The 26,116-nt window shown below is 45.6% G+C and overlaps 1 protein-coding gene and 1 long non-coding RNA gene across 7 annotated transcripts; one reads left to right on the forward strand and one right to left on the reverse strand.

The window, feature by feature from the left end:
- Positions 1-258: 258 nt before the first annotated feature.
- Positions 259-16,749, reverse strand: LOC308195683. The gene is made up of 4 exons (XR_013951732.1): positions 10,652-16,749; positions 4,420-4,526; positions 2,762-2,805; positions 259-2,638 (listed from the first exon to the last, which is right to left on the reverse strand). It is a non-coding gene; the product is annotated as an uncharacterized lncRNA (long non-coding RNA).
- Positions 4,557-20,742, forward strand: LOC308195666 (gap junction beta-6 protein). Of its 6 annotated transcripts, none has more exons than XR_013951710.1 (4): positions 4,557-5,982; positions 7,966-10,237; positions 10,554-10,631; positions 18,902-20,742. XR_013951710.1 is itself a non-coding variant. In XM_080593507.1 (3 exons), exon 3 carries the CDS (start codon positions 18,924-18,926, stop codon positions 19,713-19,715), a length of 792 nt encoding a protein of 263 aa, XP_080449633.1. In that variant the 5' UTR covers positions 10,078-10,237; positions 10,557-10,631; positions 18,902-18,923; the 3' UTR covers positions 19,716-20,742. The 6 variants fall into 6 exon arrangements, 4 of the variants coding, with proteins under 4 accessions (XP_080449633.1, XP_080449636.1, XP_080449634.1 ...); XR_013951711.1 differs by having other exon boundaries at positions 4,571-5,982; positions 10,557-10,631; XM_080593507.1 differs by lacking the exon at positions 4,557-5,982 and having other exon boundaries at positions 10,078-10,237; positions 10,557-10,631.
- Positions 20,743-26,116: the final 5,374 nt, after the last annotated feature.

A 26,116-nucleotide genomic window follows, 5' to 3' on the forward strand; every position in this document is an offset into this window, starting at 1 on the left:
GCAAAAAACAGTTGTAAACATTGAATAGCAAATAATGATAGAGCAGAAAAAAAGGCAAATCTTCAGAGAGCGAGACCATTTTTTTTGCAGTACACCTGGATGCTGTGAAAGAGGAGCAGCTGAACTAGAGGTGTATACATACATATTTACTCTTCCTGACTGAGCCAATAAGGAAGATGGACAGCCTGTGTATTTATATGGCTCTGTATTCTTTCCCAAATTCATGTCTCTTACTGACTGTCAAATAGGAGCAGACACAAGTGGCTAAACTCCTTTGGCCATCTTCTGCTGTTATCTACATCCAGCATATGGCTTCTTGGCTTTTGTGATCTCATGTGCATGTGTGTGTAAGGAATGTGAGATCAAGCTAATTTAGTTTTCTGTGACCTACACAGAAACCTGGCCTACCCCCAGAAATGTTGCCTCTAAGAGACCTCCCCAGAGAGGCCCCTCTCATCCTTGGAAGCTGGTCCTATTTCAGGTCAGGTATAACAATACTTTCCAAATTAGGGGTATTCCACCACCCCGATCAGCCAGAGAAGACAATTACCAGCATGATTTAACTGGAAAATTTTCAACTCTTGAATATATTGTGGTGACATTTGCAGGTGGTATTGTTCATATGCATTGGGGGAAATGGGGCTTTTTGTTAATATGCATATCTAAGGTATGTGTAGGATTTGGCCTTTTTAAGTAGCTGTACTGATGTTAACTAAGGGTTGTCATGTTAGTAGCTGTCCTGTGTTCATTAAGATCTTCTACCATGGACAAGGAAAGATGAAAAGATGTTGTGGTGGAAAGGGAAGTTGTGGAAACTGCTGCTGTTAAGGTGATCCACAGCCCTGGAGACATGGGATGAAGCCACCTACCCACGCAGCGATCCTGACTCCCATCAGGACAATGCAGAGAAATGTCTTGTCCTTCACTATAGTTCTGCAATTTGAAATGGAGAGGAAGGAAAACTACATGATAAAGAGAGAGGAGGAGAGAAAGGTCTTTGGATTTACTGATGGAGGGAAAAAAGACCTCAACAACCTACCAGTATATAAGCAGTACTACCTTGCAGTAGCACCATGACGAATATCTCACAACACATTGTGCGGGGAAGCAACACCCCATGCCCCAGTCCATGCTGAAGGTGCTCTGCCTGCATGTTTTGGAAGATGACACAAACTTTTTGGGTAACGGGGTGACCTCTCTGAGCTACATACAACCCATGGGACAGGGAAAAACCACATCAGAGAATGGTAGAATCACAGAATATCCTGAGTTGGAGGGGACCCACGAGGATCATCAAGTCCAACTCCTGGACCATCCAAAAATCAAAGCAGATGTCTGAGAGTGTTGTCCAAGCACTCCTTGAACTCCAGCAGGCTCAGTGCCATGACCACTGCCCTGGGGAGCCTGTCCCAGTGCCCTTCCACCCTCTGGGTGCAGAACCTTTTCCTAACACCCAGCCTGACCCTCCCCTGTCCCAGCCCCATGCCGTTCCCTCGGGTCCTGTCGCTGTCCCCAGAGAGCAGAGCTCAGCGCCTGCCCCTCCGCTCCCCTCGTGAGGGAGCTGCAGGCCGCCATGAGGCCTCCCCTCAGCCTGCTCTGCTCTGGGCTGAGCAAACCAAGGGACATCAGCTGCTCCTCATATGTCTTCCCCTCTAGACCCTTCACCATCTTTGTAGCCCTATGAATGTAACCATGCAGTATGTAACAACTCTTCCTTGGATGCAAGTCCTTTGAAATGGTTACATCTGAACTTTTTTTTTCAGTTTGAGTTAAAACCACTTGCATAAATAATCTCGTAGCAGTGCTGTTTGTTGCTGTTGCTGTTGTTTTTTCTCTCTCTCCCCTTCTCTTTGTTTAAGCGTATTAACAACAGAGTAATTACATCAATATAGTGATACCAGTGAAAGCCTATAACACTGCTTTGAAATTACTCGCACAGGTTAACTTCATTTGTAATTTCTGAAGAAAGTGTGCAGTGCTTCATATCAGTGTTTTCCCAAACTGCAGATGTCTTTGAAGGGCAGGGTGGAGCTGAAAAAGGGAACAATTTTAGGCTGTCATTAACATTTTGGAGGACAAAATACCTCACACCAAATAAAGGTAAAAGGCCGTAAATACTTTCTTTATGTTACTATCTATGCAGCTGTTGTTCTTGCCACAGGGGTGCTTTGCAAATACAGGTGGAAAAGCTGGCTGTACATTAAAGGGTAGTTGTCCTCATTTCTGTCTTTCTTAATCTGTGCACCACATTTTAAAAGCCTTGAGCATCCATATTTTAAAAGTATCAGCTCAGTGATGTGATGACTTTTTAATGGAGCCACTGTCAGAAAGATGCCTTACCAAATTGGAAGATGTCAAGAAGAGTCTAACATCTAGTAATTTTAAAAAGTCTAACTTTAGATCTAATTTTAATGTTATTTTAATTACTATAGTGGAGAATGAAATTAAATGTCTGTGGACCAATCCTATTCTCATAACATTTTTGAGAGGTTTGGCAGCAGCTTTTATGAGAACAGGGCTGGGTGTCATACCTATGTATACTAGTAATGGGAGAGGGATTGCCAGTGTCTGTATCTTCTGGAAAGTCAGACAACCTTTGTAAATCATGCAAGCTGTCTGAAGCTCATAATAGGAGGACCTGTAAAGATGAATTCAAAGGTGGTCACTTATACAGGAGAGAGAATGGGTGACAGAGCAGCAGGGATATGACCGGCTTGCATTAACAGGAATATACAGAAGTTGTGCATCCTGCCCTGCCTACCGTGCTGAGGTCTTCCCTAGAGAGTTGTTATTGAGTGTATGAACCTGCAAGAAAAAGAGACAAACTGAAGTGAATTTGTAGCTGCAGGAAATAAAGAGATGAACGTTTCTGGTGAAAACAGCACTTGTGTGGCTGTTTTTCAAAAAGCCGAAACCCAGCTCTCCCAAACCGTCATCCAAGGTTCTTGGGTATTCAACATCACTGTAATCTGGTATCTAACAACCAGAGGCAGAACAAAAACGTGCTAGGAATACAATGGCTTTGCCATCCATGCAAAGCAATGCAGAGACAGGCTAATTCACTGCAAGTGAAATTGAAGAGCATTAGCCACACAGTGTAGCCTTCCTCCTGAAGGTTGGAGGGAAGCTTTAGAAGAACAGGCTGGAGAGATATTCTGGTAGTTTTACCCTGCTGGGCAGCTGAACCTCCACCATTGCTGCTCTCTCACTCACCCTCCTCAAAGAAAAAAAGGGGAGAAAATATGATGGAAAGGATTCAAGGATTGAGATAAGGACAGGGAGATCATTCAACAGTTATTGAGACAGGCAGAACAGACTCACCATATGGAGTTTAATAAAATTTATTACCTATCACTAGCAGACTAGAGCAGTGAGAACTGAAAGCAAACCAAAACCACCTACCTCCTCCCCCCAGGCAACACAGGGGAATGGGGAGTGGGGGCTGATTAGATTAGAGAAATTTATTACCTATTACTAACAAGCTAGAGCAGTGAGAAACTAAAAACAAAACTAACACCACCTTCCTCCCATCCACCCTCTTTCACCTCCTCCCCCTGAGCACCCCAGGGGAACGGGGAATGGGGGCTGCGGTCAGTCCCTGACGCTTCGTCTCCGCCGCTCCCTCACGGTCCCTCTCTGCCCCTGCTCCCCGTGGGGTCCCTCCCACGGGATGCCGTCCTTCCCGAACTGAGCCTGGGGGGCTGCCCACAGGCCGCAGCTCTTCCAGAACTGCTCCCACACGGCTCCGTACCACGGGGTCCATCCCCCAGGAGCAAACTGCTCCAGCACGGGTCCCCCACGTGCGGCAGCTCCCCCCAGACCCCCTGCTCCTGCGGGGGCTCCTCTCCACGGGCTGCAGCTCCGGCCCGGGGCCTGCTCCTGCGGGGGCTCTCCATGGGCCGCAGCCTCCTCCAGGCCACATCCACCTGCTCCACCGGGGGCTCCTCCACGGGCTGCAGCGTGGAGATCTGCTCCGTGTGGGACCCGTGGGCTGCAGGGGGACAGCCTGCTCCACCAGGGGCCTCTCCACGGGCCGCAGGGGAACTTGTGCTGCGTGCCTGGAGCACCTCCTGCCCTCCTGCTGCACTCACCTTGGGGGCTGCAGGGCTGCTTCTCTCTCAGCTCTCACCCCTCTCTCCCAGCTGCTGTAGCACAGCAGGTTTTCCCTTTCTTCAGTCTTTCTCCCAGAGACCCAACCAGTGTCAATCATGGCTCGGCTCTGGCCAGTGGTGGGTCCCTTTGGAGCTGGCTCTGATCTGACATTTGCTCACAGAGGCCACCCCTGCTACCCCCCTGCTACCAATCCCTTGTCACTTAAACCCAGTGCAGGTATCTTTGTAGACAGTGAGATTCTCTCTGGAAGAAAAAATTGGCACATTAGTGAAAAAGAGAAAGCCAGAGGAAGGATGAGCAACACACCTCAAATCTGTTCCTGGTAATACAGAAGCCACCTGTCAGTTTGCCACCAAGTGATGAGGATTACTCTGTACAGACAAGGAATCCTTCCTGGACTCTCTTCCAAGGCACTTAATGGAGAAAAAAAAGAGAAAACAAGTAAATACAAAGTGTAAGCATGGGCCAGAAAGAGTGATGTGGCCAACAGGGCCTGGTCAATGCAAAGCCAGGAGGGATGTATGATCACACAAGAAGTTGTGCATACTAGACTGACAGTTCAGGCAGAGCTGACTTTACCTGTATGCACTGAACTGAGGTGGCCAAGGGAAGCCTGGGCTCACCCCAATCATTAACATAAATACAGACTTACCACCAGACACACCTGCCTCGAAAAAAGTAACTCTGCTTGCAAAATTGCATGTCTACTCCTAGCATCAGATGGAGAGTAGAGCAGAACAGAAGACAGAAGAGGGCAAGAAATGCCTACACCTCATTTTTCTGCTGAATGGAGACAGAAGGACATGCAGAGGAATAAGCCAAGAAGATTGGGGGAGACTGGGAAAATGAACTGGGGGCCAGTAAGAAGCCTGAGCCATCATCAGAAAAACATTTCAGGTGAAAAACGTAGAGTGGTGGAAAAGATAAGGAGCAATTACAGTGGAAATAGAAATCTCAAAGGAATTGAATGGATGCAAAGTAGAGAAGGAAGAAAGAAGAGCAAAGAGCCTGTATGATGCTAGGTAACAGACACCAAGGGAGAGGCTTCCTGATGATACCTTAAAGGAAGAGAAAGCTGGGTACCAGCAACAAGTGGAAGTAAAGGAAAAAGGAAAACACCAGGCAAGTGCTGCTGCCTGTGTAGGACTGCTAGGCAGAAGAGGATAAAAAAATAAATCTACTATAGGAAGTACAATCTAGGACACATGAAGCAAGTAAAATGCCTTTGGGGAAGCTCAGGAGCAGCTTCAGAGGAACTGCAGCAGGGATGGTTACTTTGGGACACAGTGGGGAGAGCTCTGGGGGGAAGGCTGGAGGCAGGCTTAGGGCAAAAGCCAGGGAAAATCAGAGGAAAAGGAAGAGGAGGATTAGAGGATGAGGGAGAGAAACTCCTTGGGTTGAGGAAGAGCTACAGGAACAAAATGGAGAAGCAGGAAGGGACCAAAGGCTGCGGCTAGAGATCAGAAAGCAGGTCCCAGGAGAAGACAGGGTTGTTAGAGGGGAGGGGGCAGAGGTAGGCAGCCCAGGCTAGGAGCTGTGAGCCATGCTGGCAGCCAGCAGTGGGAGCTTGCATATTCAGCAAGTCAGGCGGCAATTAATTAAATCAAGTCAGGCAGCAATCGGTCAGTTAAATCAGGTAACAATGACTCAATTAAGTTGAACTGGGGAACAATGAACTTATTACATCAAACCAGAGAACAACGAACTGATTAAATCAGCTGGAAGCCTCCATGGTACATCCGGAGCCTGGGCTAGCAGCCACGGGAGCAGGGGGATTCTCGCTGCAGCCGCCTGCTTCAGGAGAAACATCACAGCAGCAACCGTGCATTGCTGCTGACAGCCCTCCTAGTCCCCCCTTGCCCAGAGCAAGTAAAGAAAGACATGGCAGACTGCAGCTGGTCTGATGAAATGTCTGTAATAAACCAAAGGGGTGGGGAGGTGGAAACTGCCAGCTTCCAAATTAGCAATAGCGTTGTGAAAATTACTGGGCTGCCTAGGGATGGGAAAGGCCCTCCCTTCCAAATCTGGGTGATGCTGGATATCCGGAGCTGTCAGCTTAAGAAATCACCTGAGAGACGGGCGCCTGCTGACGATTTAGCCTGCCCTACCTACGATGCGTGAGAGGTGCACTTTCCCGTGGTGTCCTGAGTGAGCATGGCTATTAGGGCACTTGTACTAAAATGTCTGTGTACGTCCTTTTTGAAGTAAACACTACAAATCACATGGATTGGCACGAGTCAGGCTGCTCATGTACTAGCAGTACAAGGAACCGTTTTCATCCCCTTTCACTGGTCTCCCTTATCATTTGAGTTTGTGGTGCTGGTCTTTTCTATCTTTTCTGTTCCTTCTGTCTCCAAAAGCGGAGAACATCACCAAGCTCGCTGAGTTATCCTACAAGAAAGCACTCTGTCCAGGGTGTGTTTGTCTTGGGCTATGCCATGAATATCAGTTAACTGAAAATAAAAGAGGGAAGGTTTCATTGATGAGGACAACCTGAGCTCAGAAAGATATGGGTAACAGCCATCTGCCCCATTGTTCAAACAAGTGCAATCCCACTTGTTCTGTGAAAGTACCTGTAAGGTTGCTGCTGGTGGTGAAAAGTAGTCAGGCATTAGTAGAATTACAAATGCTTCAGGAGCTGCAATGGTTAATGAGCAGCTATATTACATGGACAACCTTTATAACACCACACGTTTTCATTGAAGTAATTATATTGGAGAGGAAGTGACTCTTTGGGTGTTGTTTCTGGATAGATGAGGTCTTGGGATTTCCAAACAGCATGTAAACCAGGGCTAATACAATCCCCATAAGAGTGTCTGCCGATAAATTAAACTGAAAATAAGTAGTAAAAAAGAGCAGATTCCTGAGCAGTGTACAAGAGGATTGGTGCTGCATTCAAAATTTTGTATATAGTATCAGCACCATATGAATGCCTGTTGCGTACAAACAAAACGTGCCACAAGAGAGCACACACTTTGAGGCATACCTGCACAATACTTTCACACTGAGGCACTGGAGTTAATTTTCTTTTTCCTCCTCTGAATGGCTAAAATAGTCAGAAGGCTACAAGAGTCTAAATAGAGATATGAAAGCTTGGAAAGGAACCAGAAATCTGCAGTAAGAAAAAACTCCCACTTCCAGTCGTCAGTGCAATTTTTGAACTGCGGTCTGCCATGGGAAAATGGAAAAGAAACTTCCTTCCTTTTCTCATTCCTTCTGAATTATAAAAATACTGAGAAGTTGGAAACGTTTTGTGCAAATCTTCAGTTTAATGAACCGTATGAAAACGATGTTAAAATTTCGGTCAGAAGTTCTGGCTGTCTCAAGCTCTGGTTTGCTTAGGGTGGTCACGATGAGAACTTGAACTATACAAGCATTTTTAAAAAGCTGCTAATGATGCAAATGTTCTCGTAGGATAGTCAGCTTTACTTGTGACTAGGACAAGTACAAAGTTATGCACTAGCAAAGAGACTGGCTTATATCCTAAAGTTAGGCTTTATATCTAAAAATACTCTTGGTCCTTAACATTATGCTGTGGCAATCATCTCTATTTATGTATTTATTTATTTTCCAAAAATTGTATTTAGAAAAATGTTTCTTTTGCATCTGAATTACCATGTATCTAGTAGCATGGAATTTCTGAGCCCTGTAACTTTAATTTTCATCTTTGTTTACATGTCAATAATAGATGGTTTCTGTCTCTATCCTTCCCTTCCTTCCCCCTTTTAACTTAAAAATTATGTCAACAAGAAGACTTTACTCATTCACATTATAGTGCACAGCTGCAGCTCTTACAGAAGGAGGAGTTGTCATAGCTCAAAAGTAATTAATTTACATGTATTTATTTCACAGGTTTATCAAGCAGTACTTCTATGCTGACTAAATTACGCATAAACCATTCCTTGTCTGTAAAGAAATAAGTACAATTTAATTCCAATATGTAGACAACTACTAATTATATTTCAACCTTTCTTCCATAATTAAAGAGAAAATCATAGGATTATAAAACCCTTTTTATGTTCCTTACATTCCCAACACTTCGTGTTCTCGTATCCCTGGCATCATTACTTATAATTGGAGTCAAACAGCAGGCTGACACTACCAGGTGGGACAAGTAGCACCTGACACCGTGTGTAAGTACATGGAAAGATGAAAAAAATGACCTAGCAGAGGAAAGCCTGGCCCCTTGCTCCCCAGTCACCTGTTCACTCGCTGCTTCCCACCATGGTTCCAGCTACAGAATTGCTTTGGAAATTGCCTCCTTTTGGGAACACAGAACATCATGGAAGAGTTTTCTTGCTGCCAGAACTGTAGGTTTCTGTTCTAGGAGAAAGGCCAGATGTTGGCATCTGACTGCAACACCCTCCCGAAGGCAGTGCAGGAAAGACCTGCCTGCAAGGCAGATAGGAGAGGTCCATGCCATGGCTCATCTCCTTTAGGTAATTTCACGGAGTCTTGTCTCCACGCATTTCTCATAATACTTTTCCTATTGTAAAAAAACTTTTTTTTGGCAGTAAATGTGGACTTCCGAAACAGCACAAACTCAAAATCCTCTGCCGCAGCTAAATATACACAATCTTTAAAAAAAAATTTGACCTGGTAATGACAGAGGGGACAAATTCTACTCTTCAGAGGTCACCGAATCAAGATGGAATGTGACTGGAGAGGGAAAGATACATGAGTCCCAGATGTTTCCTCCAAAGTTATTCTTACATGGAGAGATGGGCTTCCCTTTCACAAAGTACAGCCACATGGCCGGGTCCTGAGGCACCTCCCTTCCTCGTTCGCGCTGTACGCATGAACCTTGAACGTCGTCTGAATGCACAACTTCCACAGAAGGCAGCGAGCGACGGAAGACTCAGGCCTGAGGTATTTATGCCTGTCTAGCTCACCGTAGCATCATGTATCTTGGGTCTGGTCCTGCAGATGCGGCGGTGACCCGACTCCAGCTGATGCAAGCACTGAGCCCCTACAGATGCTGAGTAATGGCTGAGTGGTCCGAAAGAAGAGCTGATCCTGCTTGGACCAGGAGGTCGGGATAGACCTCCTGAGATCCCCTAAAACATGAATTTCCCCGTGGTCCTACCATGCAGGTTGCGTGGAGCCAGGTGTGAGGGCAAGGATGAAGGATGAGTGCCACAGAAACGGGGGGTGATATTTGAATCACAGCTGACGGAAATTTCTTTTCTTTCAAATGTCCAGATTGAGTTGCTTGTGTCAGACACTTCTACCTCTCAAAACTGAGCATGTGATCAAAGAAACCATTGACTTTTGCAAAAGATTTTCGATCTATTTATTTATTTTATTATTCTAGGAAGTGAAGATAAAGGACAGAAGAATTTAACTAGAAGTGGTTTGCCATCTGAACCCTTATACCAGTACCTTAACCAAGTCCAAAACCTGAGGAAAAGTACTACTGTACTGTATGTTTTCTTCAGAAATTTAGGTAGAGGATTAGAAACCTCTAGTTTGATGTTCATGTGTGCAAGATGGAGAACTCAGAGTTTCAGGCAGGGATTTTTGAACCCAAAGGTTAAGAAACTGAAGTGTTTCCTCAGCAACTGTATTCCTTGGAAACAGAAAGCTCTGCAAAGAGGTCTTGTAGTGACACAGATCTGCAGCCCGCTGGAAGCCTGCAGGCTTGTTGGGTGCTGCTGTAGCATTTCAATCACCTTTTAGGACAAAATTGGGAAAGCCAGCAGCTCTGGGCTTTTCCGGCTGCCGTTTGCCAGTAATTCTGTAATGATTTTCATAAGTAAAGGCCTCCGTTGTTTTGTCCCGAGGAAAAGGCCTGCGTTTGACGAGGCAGAGTACGGGGGCCAGGCAGGAAGGGACGGAGCGGGGCAGGGGCACGGGAGAGGCCCCTCAGAGCCGGGCCCCGCCGCGGGGCCGGGCGCCCCCATGCCTGCCCCGGCCTCGATCCCCGGCCCGGCCCCGGCGGGCGGAGGCGGGCTCGGGGCGGGTTAAAAGCGGCGGCAGGTGAGCGGGGAGGGACCTCAGAGCCGCGGGGCGGCGAGCCGGGCACCGGCCGCTCCGCTGCCACCGCCGGACCCGCAGCCCAGCCCAGCCCGGGGTAGGGGGCTCCCGGGGCGTTCATCTCCCTGCGTGGGCACCGACGGGGCAGGTGAGGCGAGAGGGAGGGAGGGAGCTGGGGCCGGCCGCCGGGGGAGGCCGCTCCACGGTGCCCTCCTTGAGGCGAAGGACGGGGGTGCGGGGCAGGCCCGGCCCGGCCCGGCTCGGCTCGGGGCCGCCGCGCTCGGTGCCGCCCGGTGAGGGGCCGGGACCCGCCTCAGCCCGGCCCCGAGCCCTGGGGCGCTGCCCGGGCGGGCTCCCGGCTCCCCTCAGCCCGGCCTCACGCTTCCCTTCCCCAGCTCCGGCGTGCTCCTGAGTGCCGAACAACTCTTTTCTTCTTTCTTTTTGTCCCCCCGCTTCTCTATCAGCAGCTCTCTGCGAGCACGTTATGTGAAGCACCCGACCGGCTAAAAACCCGAGCGAGCTAAAGGCTTCCGCAATTACAGGTAATTCGCGACACACCTACCGATGCTGAGAGTTGCACCGAGATAAACAGCTTGCATCAGTGCAACTGACAGGTCTGGTGAGCACCTGGGCACACACTGGAAACATTCCTCAGAATCACGGGGGAATAGGAAATGAGAGGTGTGAGTCAGAAATAAACGTATCTCCGGGTGTCGGGGTGGACACTCAAGTGCTGTTTCAATAAAACTCAAGAGACGTGTTGGAGTAAGAACAAGAGTGCTTGGCATGCTGAAGTGGATGGCACTTGGCTGCTTTTGGGTGGCATTCAGGGTACGGCTCTTTCTCCTGTCACTGGGTTTTCCTAGGTGTTACTTTTCCCATCTCTTGTGTTGAAGAATCTCTCTTTGTTTATTTACTCTTTATTCTCCCCCATACACACACATAGAAGGATGTATTTTTGTTTTGTGCTTCACTGGATTTTACCACGCGGCATAGAAATATTCTAAGAGAGCAGGCAGAGCGTTAAAAGAAGGAAGTAGCCGTTTGTCTTAAGTGTACTCTTTTTTTAAAACCCTGTCTTTCTGACTTTGATCACTAATAAGCTTGCTGTTGAGTGTGGTTTGTTTGAAATGATATATGGGTTTTGGTCTGGGTTGTATTTGTGCTTACCACAACATATGTGTGTGCACTGAGCTGACAGTAGAACAAAATACAGTTTCATCCTTGATTTTTGTTAGTGAAGTTATGTAGTTTCTAGTCTCCCTTGGTCTCTGGTGTTCAGCCTGGAAACCCTGCTTTCTGAGAGGCTTGACCTAAAGTAAGGTAGGAAAGGCAGCAGGCAGGAAGATGTACAGACATTTGTAGAGACAGACAGCTGAGGACAAGGCAGTGGTGGCTCAAGCCTCAGCCTTCTGCAGTAAGCTTGGAGAAGGAGACACCCCCACATGTCAGCTGGGGTTTGCAGGGTATTTTCCCAGGTGAGATTTACAACATGCTTGCAGAGCTATGAGATTGTTCCTCTAGTGAACATCCATCAGGACTTGAGTCCCCAGAACTGTCAGTCTCTTCATTGGTAGAAGGGCTACATATCACAGAGATTAAAAATGGAGCAATAAGAAGTCATGAATTGAGATACATCTCTGGAAGAATTCATTTCTATCCTGATGGGGCTAGTTCTCTCAGATCTCTAAAGCTTGGGCCTCTGCCTGTGTTGTTGTTTTGCATCCCTTGAAGTCTAACCCAGACAGATTACTTGGGCAGCCTCATTTAATTTTTACAAAAAGTAACTATACAGTGAAAAAGATACAGCGGAATACCTCAGTATCTGGTAAATTAGCAGCAATTTGAGGTTTAAGTTATTCTAAAAAGCATTTCATTTATTCAGTTGACTTTGTCAGTAGAAAGGACACTTTATAAGTTGGATTTTTCTTCTTGGTGTTCCTGTGAACAGCTTCAGTGAAAGAAATGGTTTGAGAAACTTCTGCAAACAGGAACATGGATTGAATTTTTGTTTCTCTTCTGCTGTTTTCCTTCTGTTTGTCACTGCTTTTAATTGCTATTAGTGATGACTGATAACTTATCTAACAGGAGGACTGAGTCTTGCCTGACTAAACAGTCTTTTGCGTAAAGAAAAGTCTGAAGTGATGATACATGAGGAAAGATAAAGTGCTGTCAAAACAAAAGGAGTGGAGGAAAAAACCAAATACATCTATTAATTGCTAAAAGAAAGTTGAAAACTAATTCTATTCCTGATCTCATGCATGGTTCTTCCTGTAATGTATATTTTTAAAGGGAAAACTTGATTTCTATCTCTGTTTTTGTTAAAAAGAAATGCTAACAAAATACACATTCAAAGAAAAACTAGACTGCAGTATAAAATCATCACGTATATAAATTTATTCAGTATTTCCGAAAGGGTGCAAGCTCTGTGTGTGACAGACAGTAACTTGCCAAAACATGGTGAATTTGTAGAGGGGAATATTGGATGTTCCCCTTGGGTGGGGGAGGAGGAAATAAGAATTAAATAACTAGTTTAAAAAAAAGTTCTGCAAATAATGTTGCTATTTTCATGACTGGGAGCAAAGCATAGCGAACCAAAGATGTTCTTTAAAAATAGGGGAAATAGGATGCCAACATCAGTAAAGAAATAACCCTCAGGAATTTGAGTTCCTTTTTGAAGCAAGAAGTCTTAAGCAGTCTTTCCCTGCCAACCTTTCCTTCAGAAATGGCTGACGGGCCAAATTCCAGTTGGAATTCTTCTGCCGTGTTATGCCTTCAAGCATGATTGTTTTTTCTGATGCCCAGTTTTCCACGAGTGGAGTGAATTTTGTGCAGAGATGTTCTGGAGGATGCTAATTCTTAATTTACAGTTGTGGGCTGGTGGAGAAGCTACATGTGTTTCTGAACATGCTTGGGAAATGACTTAAAGTCTGTAAGGGCATGAACACGGGACAGGCTTAATGCGGCAGTCGGTGTGGAGCGGAACCCTTAAAGCTGTTGATAATTACTTAGCAATGTTTTTAACATTTAACTGCATGCGTGTGGGGTCATAATCTGTCGTGTTAAAGGCTATTTCTGGGTTTTACACAAGGCTTAGATAGAGCAAAAAATGCATCCTGTTTCCATAAACTTGAGTAGAAGAAATGTAAAATGCTTGCTGTGTTCAAACCTGTCAGAGGTTTCCTGTTCCTGATTAGTCCTTGCCTGTTCCTGTGTCAAATCAGATAAACTGTAACTCCTATCTGTCCTAGCTCTTCTGTTGCTCTCCAGTTTCCACTCTGATCTGCAGATAGGTGTGCAGAACAAAGTTTAAGAGCTACTAGAGAAAATTGCACAGGCTTTTGTGATTGTTAGACTGCTCTTCTGATCCTTATTCAACTTCTTAGTAAAGAAGTAGAGCTATTGACACTTGAGGAGCATGCAGTTGGAACATTCTGAATATCCTGCTGTAAAATTAAAATAGCAGGAAGTTTAATAGTGAAACGAAAGGATTTTGCTTTGACAAAGTCTTGAATTCAGAGCTGCATCTTACAGTGTGAACTCTGCATTGAAGCTATAGTAATGTGGGGAGCTGTGTTCTTCAGTAGTGGGAACATCCTGAACAGATTTAAGCTCTGTGCTTCACCGTGGAGCTGGTACTTACTTACCTGTTTTGGTGCACTGATAACAAAGTATGAATCTGTGAAGCCTACAGTGGGGCACGGCAGACCAACCCCGTGAGACTGTTATCCCACTTAGTGTCTGGGAAACTGAGGCATGGCACAGGCTTAAAGGTAAGTAGGTGGTCTGGGAGTTGGCAACTAAGGGCTGTAGCCTCTATGCCAACCTCTCATGATGAGATAAAAGGATGCTGTCTCTGGAAGAAGTTAAATATCTTTTTAAGAGCTTCTTGGGATCTGTCCGGGTAATACTTTGTTTCTTTTTCATTATAGCACCAGAACTAACTCAACAATATAATAAAATCTTCACGCTTGCACTCTTGCTTACAAATAACTTCACTCTGCCAACACGGGGTCTAGTTTATGCTGGTAACAAGCTGCTGAAATCCAGGTTTGGCTGTTCTTCAAACTTGGATAGGAGACAGCATATATAGCTCTAAGGCACTTTGATGCTGGTGGCAGCCCCTCTCCTGGCTGGTGCTTACAATGTAACTGTCTAGATCAAGACCTGAAGGGAAGATTGTATCAGCAGAGCTGTTAAACATGTGCTGTACCTCAACAAGCAGTAATACTTCTTGTGTGAATGGGGGCCATAAAATAGCTTTTACCTTTTATCTGGAGCAGATCAGATGTTCTAAAGATTTCTTCTTGGATGAAATTGTGTTGGAACTGCCGCTCTCAGGCATCTGAGTTACCTCTGTCCACTGCCCTGGCCAGGACCAGTGAGTGTTTTTTTTGCTGAAGTTTATCTCAGCTAATGTATTCCTATGTTGAATAAAGTGACGTTTCTTTGTAGATTACTGATCTTATATCAGTATCTGGAGGCACTACGGAAAGTGGCAGGGTGTCACACCAGACTGGTGACTCCTGGTACTCTTAATAATGTATTTTATGTTGTTTTCACCTTTGCTGTACTTTTAACTGTGTGTGCTGAAGCCATGGCTTTAACCATTGACTAATGATTTCTCAGTGTAACAGTTCTTAACAGAGTGGGGAAAAGAAAGAAAGCATCTGCTAACTAGCTGTATTCCGAAATGCTGGTGCTCAATGGCAACTGTCCTTGGTCTTGTGCATTGCAGAGATTTTAGTGGGTATATGCAGAATGCTGTGATTGCAGTTTAATGTAGACTTATAGGAACTATTTTAAGTAGTAAGCAGTCTAGTCATGGCAGCACAGAGCTCAAGACTTGCCCAAAAGCTGGGGAAATAGTTAAGCTTTCTTTTTCCCCCCCTAGAAAGCTCAGGTACTGTTAGTGGGCTAGACAGCAGCAAGATGAGAGCTACATTTCATGTGCCTCTCCATGGGTTGTGTGATCATCTAGAACTACTTCCTTTATTGCTAGCTCTTCGGTGGAGCATGGTGATCTCTAATGATCACTTTTAACTCCTACTGAAACAGCTGTACTATCCTGCTCTTCGGATTTCTCAGATCAATCTTCTGATTTCTCAGGTGAAGGAACAGAAGGTTCAGCTGACAGCAGGACAGTGATTTATGCTGAGAGCTGTAAAGGCTTATCTTTGTGCCCATTTTTTTTTTTAAGAAAATGTAACACTTAACTTTGTCTCATGTAAAGGTGCATTCTAAATGCTTAGCTCCTCAGCTTCACTGGCTTATCGTCTGTTCTTCTAATCCTCCTCTTATTTTCATTCCCAGTCCCTACTCCCACTCTACTCTTTTTATGTCCCTATTTCACCCAAGTTTGTGTTTAACTTATTCCTATAACATGCTTTACTTCTGGGATGAGCAAAACAGGTAAGTCGCTGACTGCAAACTGTAACTTCTGTATACATTTAGGTGGATCGGCTTACACATAAATAGTATCTGGAGTGACTCTGAAAATAAGAGTTAGCACCCGTTAAAGGGGAATAGTTTTCCTGCTTTCTTCTCCTTTGGTCAGCCAGACAGTTAATATTTTACTTCCTAGTAACATGGTCTTGAAAGCAAGTATTCGGAAGAAAGATAACGTCTGATCATGAGTCAATACCTTAGCTTTTGAGTAAGTTAGGAGTAAATGAGCCATCACATCACTACAGATAGCCCAAGCTGGATGTCTAGCTGGAACAATCTGAATTGATGGGTTAATAGTGTGAAGGGCCATTCTGAGTTACCTTGAATTTGGCTTTGGTCACTGTGTCTCTTTACTGGAGAGAAAGGTGGGCACTGCAGAGCAGTTTCTGAATTGCCTTTATTATGTTCTCTAAATTGCGTTGTTGAGATGTTTAAAGCAAGCTAGTAGGAAACACTGGTTCCAGAGTACTTGGATGGAATTCAAGTTGCCTGAATATGGCCCTACAATCTCAACTGCATTGCTCTTTGGGAGTTTTACTGGTTGCAGTATCTGATGATCAGTGCTTCTATCGATCTCTCAAATGTCTCAGAAGTCACATGCCTCTCCACCAGCATAAAATCAAGTCAAAGGCAAGGAGGGGCAAAGGTTGGTGACTAGCTCTGCAAGCAGCAGGAGGAACGGGATGGTGGCAGGAGGGGTAGAGGAGATAGTTGGAGGACTTGGAAAGGCGGGTGGGAACAGTGGAGGGGGGAAGGTTTGGGCAGATATGACAGGCAAAGACTTCTTGAGGGGGGGAAGGAGAGGAAGTGGCTCAATGAGCCTGAGACTTGTTTTACTTGCCAGTCAGGTCAGATGAAGAAAGACTGCCTCTCCGAAGCATAGTGGCTTTTTCTGCACACATCCAGATACAAACATGCTTTCACTAGGATTGAAGTACAATATACTCTCGAAGGAGATGGAACAAGTCCAGTGGATGATATAGTTTCATAATATATTGTCCTCAGCAGTGATGCTTCCTCAACCATTTTTCCCCACTGGCTGCTCAATCTATTCCATAAATTGCAATATATATGTATATATTTTTAAGTGCCTTTCAAATGGTTTGTGGGGCTGTGTGCTAGTGAAATGGGTCAGTTGGGGGGGGGGGGGAACAACACATAATTGTACTGGGAATAACTTCTGAACAAACTAGTTGGCTGTTTGTTATAATGTACCCCTGCAGTGCTGCAGGAGATGGAGAGCTGCAGTGTGACCTCAGGAACGACTAGTGGTGGGGAAGCATCTGTATCTGGCTTTGCCACCGAAGACAAGGTACCCTTTAACTACACCCTGAGGTGATTTATTTTGGAATCCCCTTCTGCACAGGGAGACAAGGAGTGATTGTACGTGGAAACAAATTCTCGTGAAGCTGTAGCAACAGCAAGGCAGCGGTTTTGGTGTATGTCGATAAAGGAAAGCTTATGGGAAGGGAGTACACATGTTCCACTTCTCAGACTCTTATGTTGTAAGGAGATAGTCATCGTGCCCTCTTCTGTCAGCTGAAACAAGAAATGTAAGGAGTCTGGTAGATTTAAATGATGGGGTTTTGATGTGTGTGATGGCACAGTTGACATGGTGCCCATTTTGTACAGGACTTATACTCCAGTGTGCATAAGCATGTAAAAACAACCTTGTATTCACATAATGGTTAAATTTCCTCAATTTGCCTGAGCTATCATATTCTTTGCTTTGTATTGTATGTGATTTACAGGGTGTGTGTAATTCAGTTGGAAGGCAGTAAGATTTTTCCCATTGTTCGAAATTGGAGTGCAATGCAGAAGATAGTTCCAAAGATATATCTTCATTTTCTTCCTTGTGCAATGTGACCTAGCTCAGAGTTAGTAAAAATCTTAACTACATCACGTGATAACTGCAGTGGCCTTTGCACCAGTGGCTACTGACCTTTCTCCAAAAAACAGGATTACTTTTTTATTGGTGCCCTGTGCTGTAAATGCCAAAGGAAGATGACCTCTGGAAGACGATGGAATTCATAAAGTTGAGAAATGCCTTGACAAGGCAGTTCAGAACAGAGGTCAATGAGTGCTTTTAAAGTGTCTGCCTGATGGGCACAAGAAATGTTGGTTTCTTAATTTCAGAGTAATGTGCAAACTACCTCTGTGTAAGTCTGTCTGAAGGGGGTGGAGGTGTGGAATGCCTATTAACGCTTTCTGTGAATGGTTGGCTGGATTTACTTGGCTTCCACAAACAATTGCAGTGTTCCTGGGGAGGCAGGGGGGAGGCAAAGGTGAAAGGTGCTCTAGGTGACCCTGCTTGGCAGGGTGGTTGGACTAGATGATCTTCAGAGGTCCCTTCCAACCTTGGCCATTCTGTGATTCTCTAACTCGTTACAGTGCTCTGAAATGCTGCTTCTGTTGAAGAGTCTCTGAGCTACTTTTGGCTTGTTTGAACTCTTCAAATGTTGACTTCAGCTTTCTCCCAGCCTCTTAGACTTCTCCCCTATTCCAGGCAGTGTTATTAAGGGAAATTCACTTGGATAGGCATGGAGAATGAAGTCCTGCATCTGACTGGTTATCCAAGGCTATTTTTTGTAGTTAGTGGAGAGAAACACAACTTTGGGATGAATCTCATAATATTGATTTTTTTTTTAAACATCCACCTCAAGATAAGAAGATGGATCATGACCAAAATTTCCCTACTGTGGAGTTTGCTTCAACTAACAGTGCAGAGCGCCCTACAGTCACATCCTTAAAAATTTGGATTGCAGGTTATCCAGATCTTCTCATGTAAGGTAGAAGCACTCCTCAAGGTCTATCTCTTATTCCTGGAACGTACTCGTGAAAATGGATCATACAGGTTTTGTTTTCCAGTTTCTTCAGTTTTCTGTAACATTCACAGAGCTTCTTCACCACACCCTGAGAAGTCCAGAGGCTCTAGTAATTTCTCATTCTGCTTACGTTTCAGCATAACACCTTACCTTTGACTGATGTCATCTTCTATTCTTCATAACTGCTGTCAAAACTTACTGATGGTTGTAGCTTTTAATTTAAGGCCGTTTTCATCAATTTTCCTTGCCTGACTTTCCTCATTGATGCAGCTAATAGATATTTTCAGTTGCCAAATACACGTTGAAGTAAGATGAAGTTGATTCCATCTCTGTAATCAAGTAATGAAATACAGCCTGATGAAATGTGGTTATGGTGTCACTTTGCTTATAGGTAAGACCACTCTATCAGCAAGATGTTACCACAGCCCGTTAATGCTCTGCAATTATCCAACATTGCCTTTATTTTATAACGTGTGCTTGACAGTGTTTGTTTCCCATCCTGATTAATCTTTATTTTGTTTGTTTTTGTCTTGTCTCAGGTCATACGATTAAAACGAGACAATGGATTGGGGATCTCTGCACACCATTTTGGGAGGGGTAAACAAACACTCCACCAGCATTGGGAAGATATGGCTCACGGTCCTATTCATCTTCCGCATCATGATCCTGGTTGTGGCTGCAGAGAGAGTCTGGGGAGATGAACAAGATGACTTTGTCTGCAACACTCTGCAACCTGGTTGCAAAAATGTTTGCTATGATCACTTTTTCCCCATCTCTCACATCAGACTCTGGGCCCTGCAGCTGATCTTTGTCTCCACACCTGCGCTGCTGGTGGCCATGCACGTAGCTTACAGGAGGCATGAGAAGAAACGGCAGTTCAGAAAGGGAGACAAGAAATGCGAGTACAAGGACATTGAAGAAATCAGAAGCCAGAGGTTTCGTATTGAGGGTTCCTTGTGGTGGACATACACCAGCAGCATCTTCTTCAGACTGATCTTTGAAGCAGTCTTCATGTATGCATTTTATTTCATGTATGATGGGTTCCGAATGCCTCGCTTAATGAAATGTAATGCTTGGCCTTGCCCCAACACGGTAGACTGCTTTGTTTCTCGACCTACTGAAAAGACAGTGTTTACTATTTTCATGATTGCAGTGTCCAGCATTTGCATTCTTTTAAATGTGGCCGAATTATGTTACTTACTGACAAAATTTTTTCTCAGAAGATCTAAAAAAGCTGGAAATGCAAAACATCACCCCAACCACGAGAATAAAGAAGAAACCAAACAAAATGAAATGAACGAGCTAATATCTGATAGCTGTCAGAACACAGTTATAGGATTTTCAAGTAGCTAAGGTAGTGTCAGTGCTGGTACTTACTCTTTCTGGAGTAAATATTCTTTGTCTAAAGGCTGCAAATGAAATTTGTTACGCTAAACAACTTACATTGGGTGTGATTTTTGCAATGTAGTAGCATGTGTCAATTATGCACTTGTTTGGAAGGGAAAGAAAAGCCAGGGCAGCCTAAACATGTGAAATTTATGAGGGTTAAATAGGGAAGTGTATCTTCCTACAAACATCCTTAAAAGCTAGCTGGCAACTGGGAAACCCACTAATACCTTCATGCTGATACAGTTTCTGTAAACTATCTGCAACAGCAATAAGAACAAAATTTTTTTCCAAGATAGACATTCTAATGTTACAAGATGTTTTGTAATAGCGATAGTTTTTACTTGTGAACTGACAATTAAAATATTTTTGTAAAGTCTAAGATTCCATGTTACTTAAGGTGTTACAGTAAGTAATTGACTCTGTTTTGACTAGCAGGCTTATGCAAGTAAACCCTGAAATACCATACTCATAGAGAGGAGATGGTAGTAGGCCACATCTTTATAGCTTTGCAAGCACTGCTTGAGTCTGGACAGGTAACTTGAGGCACCTGCATAGCCCCTGCTATGGGGGAAGCTGTGTGAAAACCCACCACAGGTAGTGGATAATTAGGGTAGCTAGGTTCTGAGTGCAAAGTCATGCATAAAGCCAGCGTGACAATACTAGATGCAGTCTGAGTAGACCCACTTTGAACATCTAGCAGACAAGATATAAGTATTCTTATTAATCTTTTCATTGTGTACTGCCAGTTTTATAAGAACATACCAAATTTTATGTAAATATTCCACTTACACATGTTTGTCTGTAATGTATTAGCTGTATTTAATTCTTTATGCTATATCACATCATGGAACCTTTTGTGTTTTAACTTTTTTTGTGGTAGACTGGTGCTGTTATGAAACTAGGGCCTCTTTGGTTTTAAAGACATGGAAAAGTATCTTAAACACTGGAAATGGAGAAAGTCTGAATAAAAGGCAAACACTTTAAAACTTTGGCAATGAAGTGAGAGTCTATATGTGACTGCTAGTGAAATCTTGAGCAGTTTATGAAAGGTTCTGTTTTTGAGCAAGGAATTACATCCGAAGTACACATGTGCATGCACCACTCATTTCAAGCCTGAGTTGATATCCGGATTCTGTTGTACCTCCACTACAGGGGGGGAATGTGTAACTCCTCTCTGCACAGCGGTATGTGGTTTTGAGATGGATGTGCTGTTGAAAGTAAAGGATCCTGAAAGGTCAAAGAGGTGACTGTAGCAAGACTCTAGCTATGGTGCTTTCTCTCCTATTTTCAGTTGCCTCTCTTCACAGTAAGTCATGAATCCACAGTCCTTGTAGTTGCTCTTTTTCATATTGGAGCAAATGGGTTAGCATCATTGTTCTTGTACCATGAAGCAACTTTTTCAAAGGGCCAGTGCAGGTATCCCTAGGAGCAGCGATTGCACCAGGTGCATAAATCACCTTCAGTTTTAAATTTCCCTTCTGTTTTTCTGTTGCATCTCACTTTTTCTTACTTTGTGGCCATGTTCTAAGAGCTTTGGGTTTATTTCTTGCTTTATGTAGGATCCTAATAGGGTGCAGGCACAAGCAGCACTGAGAGAAGATATCTAACATCAGATCTGTCCCCAGATGAGGCCCTAAACTGATGGCTGTCACTTATCTATTCTCTTCTACTGGCAAACTCCTGATCTTCCCTGCATTTTCACTTTCTTTCATTAATCACTGTTCTGAAAAGAAGTTATTGATAGTCTTCTGAATGCATCTACATGCAAGCTTGAGGGGAAAAAAAGTATAAGTACAAAACTGTAAATTTGTATGCTTGGATTGTTCTCTCTGCTGACTGAAAATCCAAGCAGAAAGGAAGAGCAATACAAGAGCTTGCCTTTGTAGGCATGCAAATGATGGCCTTGCAGCAGCTCCAAGTAGTACAGGCTATGTGGACTGCTAAGACAATTGTATAAACCTAATTACTGTTGTGGAGCTGCTCCTTTACAATGGGTAAGGTCAGTGCTTGGGCAGTACCTCTCCACCCCTGCCCAGCAAATTGCCTCCCCCCCATTCTGTCAAAGAACAAACACAGATTTCAGGCTTCACGCAGTGCTGGGCTGGAGGTGTGAAGAGGCAGCTATTTTCAATCCAGAGCTATATTTCACAGAGCAACTGTAGCTGTGGACTTTCATCCGGGGCATGCTGTGAATTGTGCGCTGTACAGGGAGATTGGTTAATTATTATGCCTGATCATGCCTCATCACTTGAGGTGCTCAAACTGAAATAGCCTCATGCCGAACGTCAATAAATCTGGAAAACACCTTAAGGTAAACACATCATCCTCAGATGGAGGACAAGTATTTTTACTTGGTTTACCACAAAGGGCATGCTAGCTAAACCCCAAACTGGGACGTAACAGTAGCTCTCTATATGGTATTTTCATTTCCCACTCACATTTTCAAACAGTGGTTTTATTCTATTTTTTTTTTTTTTCAGAATATCATGTCTGTTATTTTAAGCCTGGATAAGTGGGCAAAGCTTAAATGAAGAAATTGGGTGTCTGTGATCCCTTGTGCGTCAGCACAGCTGTATGTATGGTGTTACTGTAAATGGGTTTGGGTTGGTTGGTTCATGTGTGATGAGTAGGACTTGATAAGATGCTGGCAGAAACAACCCTTCTCCACTGCTGGAGTGTCCTGACAGCCAGTTGGACCAGAAACAAATGTGCCAGTCCCTGTCTAATCTACACCACAGACAGGAGCCAGAACTTGTCCAAGGCTACGCTAGTGCAAATTTATTGACTCAACAGGGAGGACCAGTTGTGACTGAAATGTGTTTAGCCGTGATGTTTCCTGTCACACTACCGTGCAACCCTAACCACAGGCACTCTGTCTGAAACATCATCTGGCTTTTGTTATGGCCAAGGAAAAGTCCCTTAATTTTTCAGTGCCCTCTGAATTGTATTCCCAATCTCCCATTGCATTAAGCTAAAGTACATAGGATCACGAGGAAATTGCAGCTTGCAGTATTTGGCAAAGTTGGCAAAAGCAGGCGCTTGTTCTGGTTTCTCCAAGTCACCTTCCTACCGCCTGCCACATCCCATGGCCTCATAAGGTGTTATGGGGTCTCTGACCCACTGGTGACTGGCAATCTGCGCCGTGCTGACACCACCACCCCATGGCAGTTCAGTGAGTTTCTTAGCTGGAGATGGCTTAATTGTCCCTGCCCGTCCCTGGCATTGTACCCCACCCTGTGACTTTCCCCTTTGTTATGCCTGGGGCAGAGATTGCTTAAATTGGTTGTGGTGCCAAATGACTAATCAGAGCCGCTGGAAAAGCTCTCCTACAAATCCCCCCTCACCTGCTTTCCTATCAAACAGGCAGGAGCCCAGACTGGCTCTTAGAGTCACAGGCTGTCCTGAGTTGGAAGAGACCCACAAGGATCATCAAGTCCAACTCCTGGACCATCCAAAAATCAGAGCAGATGTCTGAGAGTGTTGTCCAAGCACTCCTTGAACTCCAGCAGGCTCAGTGCCATGACCACTGCCCTGGGGAGCCTGTCCCAGTGCCCGGCCACCCTCTGGGTGCAGAACCTTTCCCTAACCCCCAGCCTGACCCTCCCCTGTCCCAGCTCCATGCCGTGCCCTCGGGTCCTGTCGCTGTCCCCAGAGAGCAGAGCTCAGCGCCTGCCCCTCCGCTCCCCTCGTGAGGGAGCTGCAGGCCGCCATGAGGCCTCCCCTCAGCCTGCTCTGCCCTGGGCTGAGCACACCAAGGGACATCAGCCACTCCTCATACATCTTCCCTCTGGACCTTTCACCATCTTCGTAGCCCTCCTTTGGACACTCTCTAGTAGTTTTATGTCCTGATACTGTAGCACCCCAAAACTGCACACAGTACTTGAGGTGAGGCCGCACTGGCACAGAGCAGAGAGGCTCTGCACCTGCTGGGCTCTGCTCCCATTACACAAAGCAGCCGTTGACTCTAGCCCCACTGCATGTTCTCCTCTGTCCCTCTTTCTTCTCAGCCAAACCCCCTGAAACCTTAGTTTTGTTCATCCGTTCACCTAACCCCTTCCCAGCAACCCCAGATGACAAAACCACAAACCAGACCAGTGGCGAGATGCTCTGAAACCCCTCTCAACCTCCTGTGTCGCTAACCTTCCTACCCCAGCCCAGTGCCTCATTTGTGAGCTCCTTGCTGTGTTGGTCCACACCAGATCAGAGTGTGGGTGCCCTGAGCAGAGGCCTAGGGGAGCGTACCACAGTGCCCCACCATGTCACCTACCATCACGCTGCCGCAGCATGCCAGAAAGGATTGCCACCACCAACCCGAGGCAGACCTCTGCTCCCAATTGCTTGGTGTGTTTTCCTAAATGCCACTCTTAGCTCTATATCCCTCACTAAACCAAAGCTTTATTGCTGTGTTCTGAAATAAATCTATTTCTATCCTTCATAAAGTAGCACTCCCTGCCTTGCTGGCTCTTCCCTTTGCCACTTGCGATGACCATTGCACAGCAAGCCTGGAAAGGCTGTGCCCAACAGCCTGCCCAGGAGTCCCTTTTGTGTGGATCTTGGTTATGCTCACTCATAGCTCAAATTAAGATTTGTAAAATTTTATTGTTTTGGAAAGGGAGCAGCTGTGGACCTTGGCTAAGAACAATTGCCCTGTTTCTTTTCTTTGTTACCAGATGCTGCTCTTACCACAGAGGGCAGGCAGAGGGGCATGAGTTCCCCATGCCCTTTCTGATGTAACCTGTGTCTGGTGAAGTTGCTTGGTGTGCAATCATCACAGAAAAAATTCTGCTCTGCTGTCAGAGAGCACAGCTTCTGAAGCCACTGCTGGGTCTGAGATCCTACACCTGCTGTCCCCCAGGGAGGCCCATGGGCAGAGACTATCTCCACCCCAGCAAACACCCTGATGGGGACTCTGCACCCCCGATGTGAGCTTATGGAGCACAGCTGCCTCTTCAGTGTGCAGGGCTCAGGTGGGTTTCTCCCAACGCCTCATCTGACACAGAGCAACGGGCAGGTGGGTCCGTGGGAGGAACAGACAGGGAGAGGCTCTGGCAGGGGCTTGACTCAGCCTTCAAGCCCTAGCAAGGGCCGCAGCCAGCACCCTGCCTCGTCCGTGCCAAGAAGCACAGGGACAGCAACACCGCTCCCTGTGTCTTGTCCCCACCCGGGTACCTCCTGGCTGTGCTGCCAGGCCACCCACCCATGCCAGAGCTTCTGCTCCAGCCTCCTCCTGCAAAAGCCACATCAGCACTTTCTGAGTGTTTGCAGAAGTTTCAGGGCTTGATCCAAGGCTCCTCACTGCCACTCAGAAAATCCCTGTTGATCTCCCCGGGCTTGGGCCTGGCTTGTGGGAAGGGTGTAACTCCTTAAAAACTCAGTGATGCCACCCAGCCTCTTTCTGCACAGCCCTTTTGCAACACCAGATCCCACGGCACACCGCAGCCATGACCTCCTCGCGGCACTTCTGCCGCCTGGGTGAGCAGTCCTCCTTGCCACCAAGGCCACCCACTGCAAGCAATGCTGGCCGAGCACAACATGGACCGGCAGGCCCATGCTGACATGTAGTCGTGCTCACAAAACCACAAAAACACAACAGTAACATCACGTAAAACATGACAACAACCTCCAGGAAGAATCAGACCATGTCCTTTGGTGCCACCGACGATCCATGGGAAGGCTGGAAAGGAAAGCAGCTGGTGAAACCCTTGGCCCAGGTAAAACACCATGCCTGTCCCCGGCACTGAAGTCCACAACAGCGACACCTGTAACGACTCTCATGGTGTTTTTCTAGACCTGGGTGACACCAGAGGGAGAGTTTAATGCTGTTAATAGGGTGCGTGACTGGGGTTTAATCAAACTATCTCCCAGGTAGGCGTGCAAGACAAGTACTGTCGGTGATAATAAAAACCAGTTTAAAAGCATCCTCCAGAGCTTTAATAGACAGTCTGAAAAAACAGTCACGGTTACTCAGTATCCGGTTTCTTGGTTTCTTATCTAGTCAAAATTTAACTAGTTCCCGTAAAGTTTCCCAGCGCAGATAAGGCTGGAGCAGGGAGCAGGAGTGCTCACACCTCACACACCACAGCCACCTGGGAGGCTTTGAGCTCCCCAGGAACTGCTGACCCAGGGGGGTCATGCAGTCAGGTACTCAGCCCCACCAAGGACACCAGTCAGGACCACCAGTGGGGTGCTGATACCGGACATCACTTCCCCACTCCTCAATGAAACATAAACCTGCACATCCCTCTTCTTGCTCAAACCGCAAGGAAGCATGGCTGTCCTGTGTCCTCACAGGCCTTTTTATTGAAGCTTTCTCTATATGAAATGATTGATATATATATATATAGGCATTTATGCAGGTGCACAAG

This window comes from Anser brachyrhynchus (genome assembly GCF_964034855.1).
Source record: "Anser brachyrhynchus genome assembly, chromosome: 1".
Taxonomy (NCBI): Eukaryota; Metazoa; Chordata; class Aves; order Anseriformes; family Anatidae; genus Anser; species Anser brachyrhynchus.

Coding starts and splice junctions, on each gene's coding strand:
- LOC308195666 (XM_080593507.1), top strand. CDS start 18,924: ATGGATTGGGGATCTCTGCACACCATTTTGGGAGGGGTAAACAAACAC.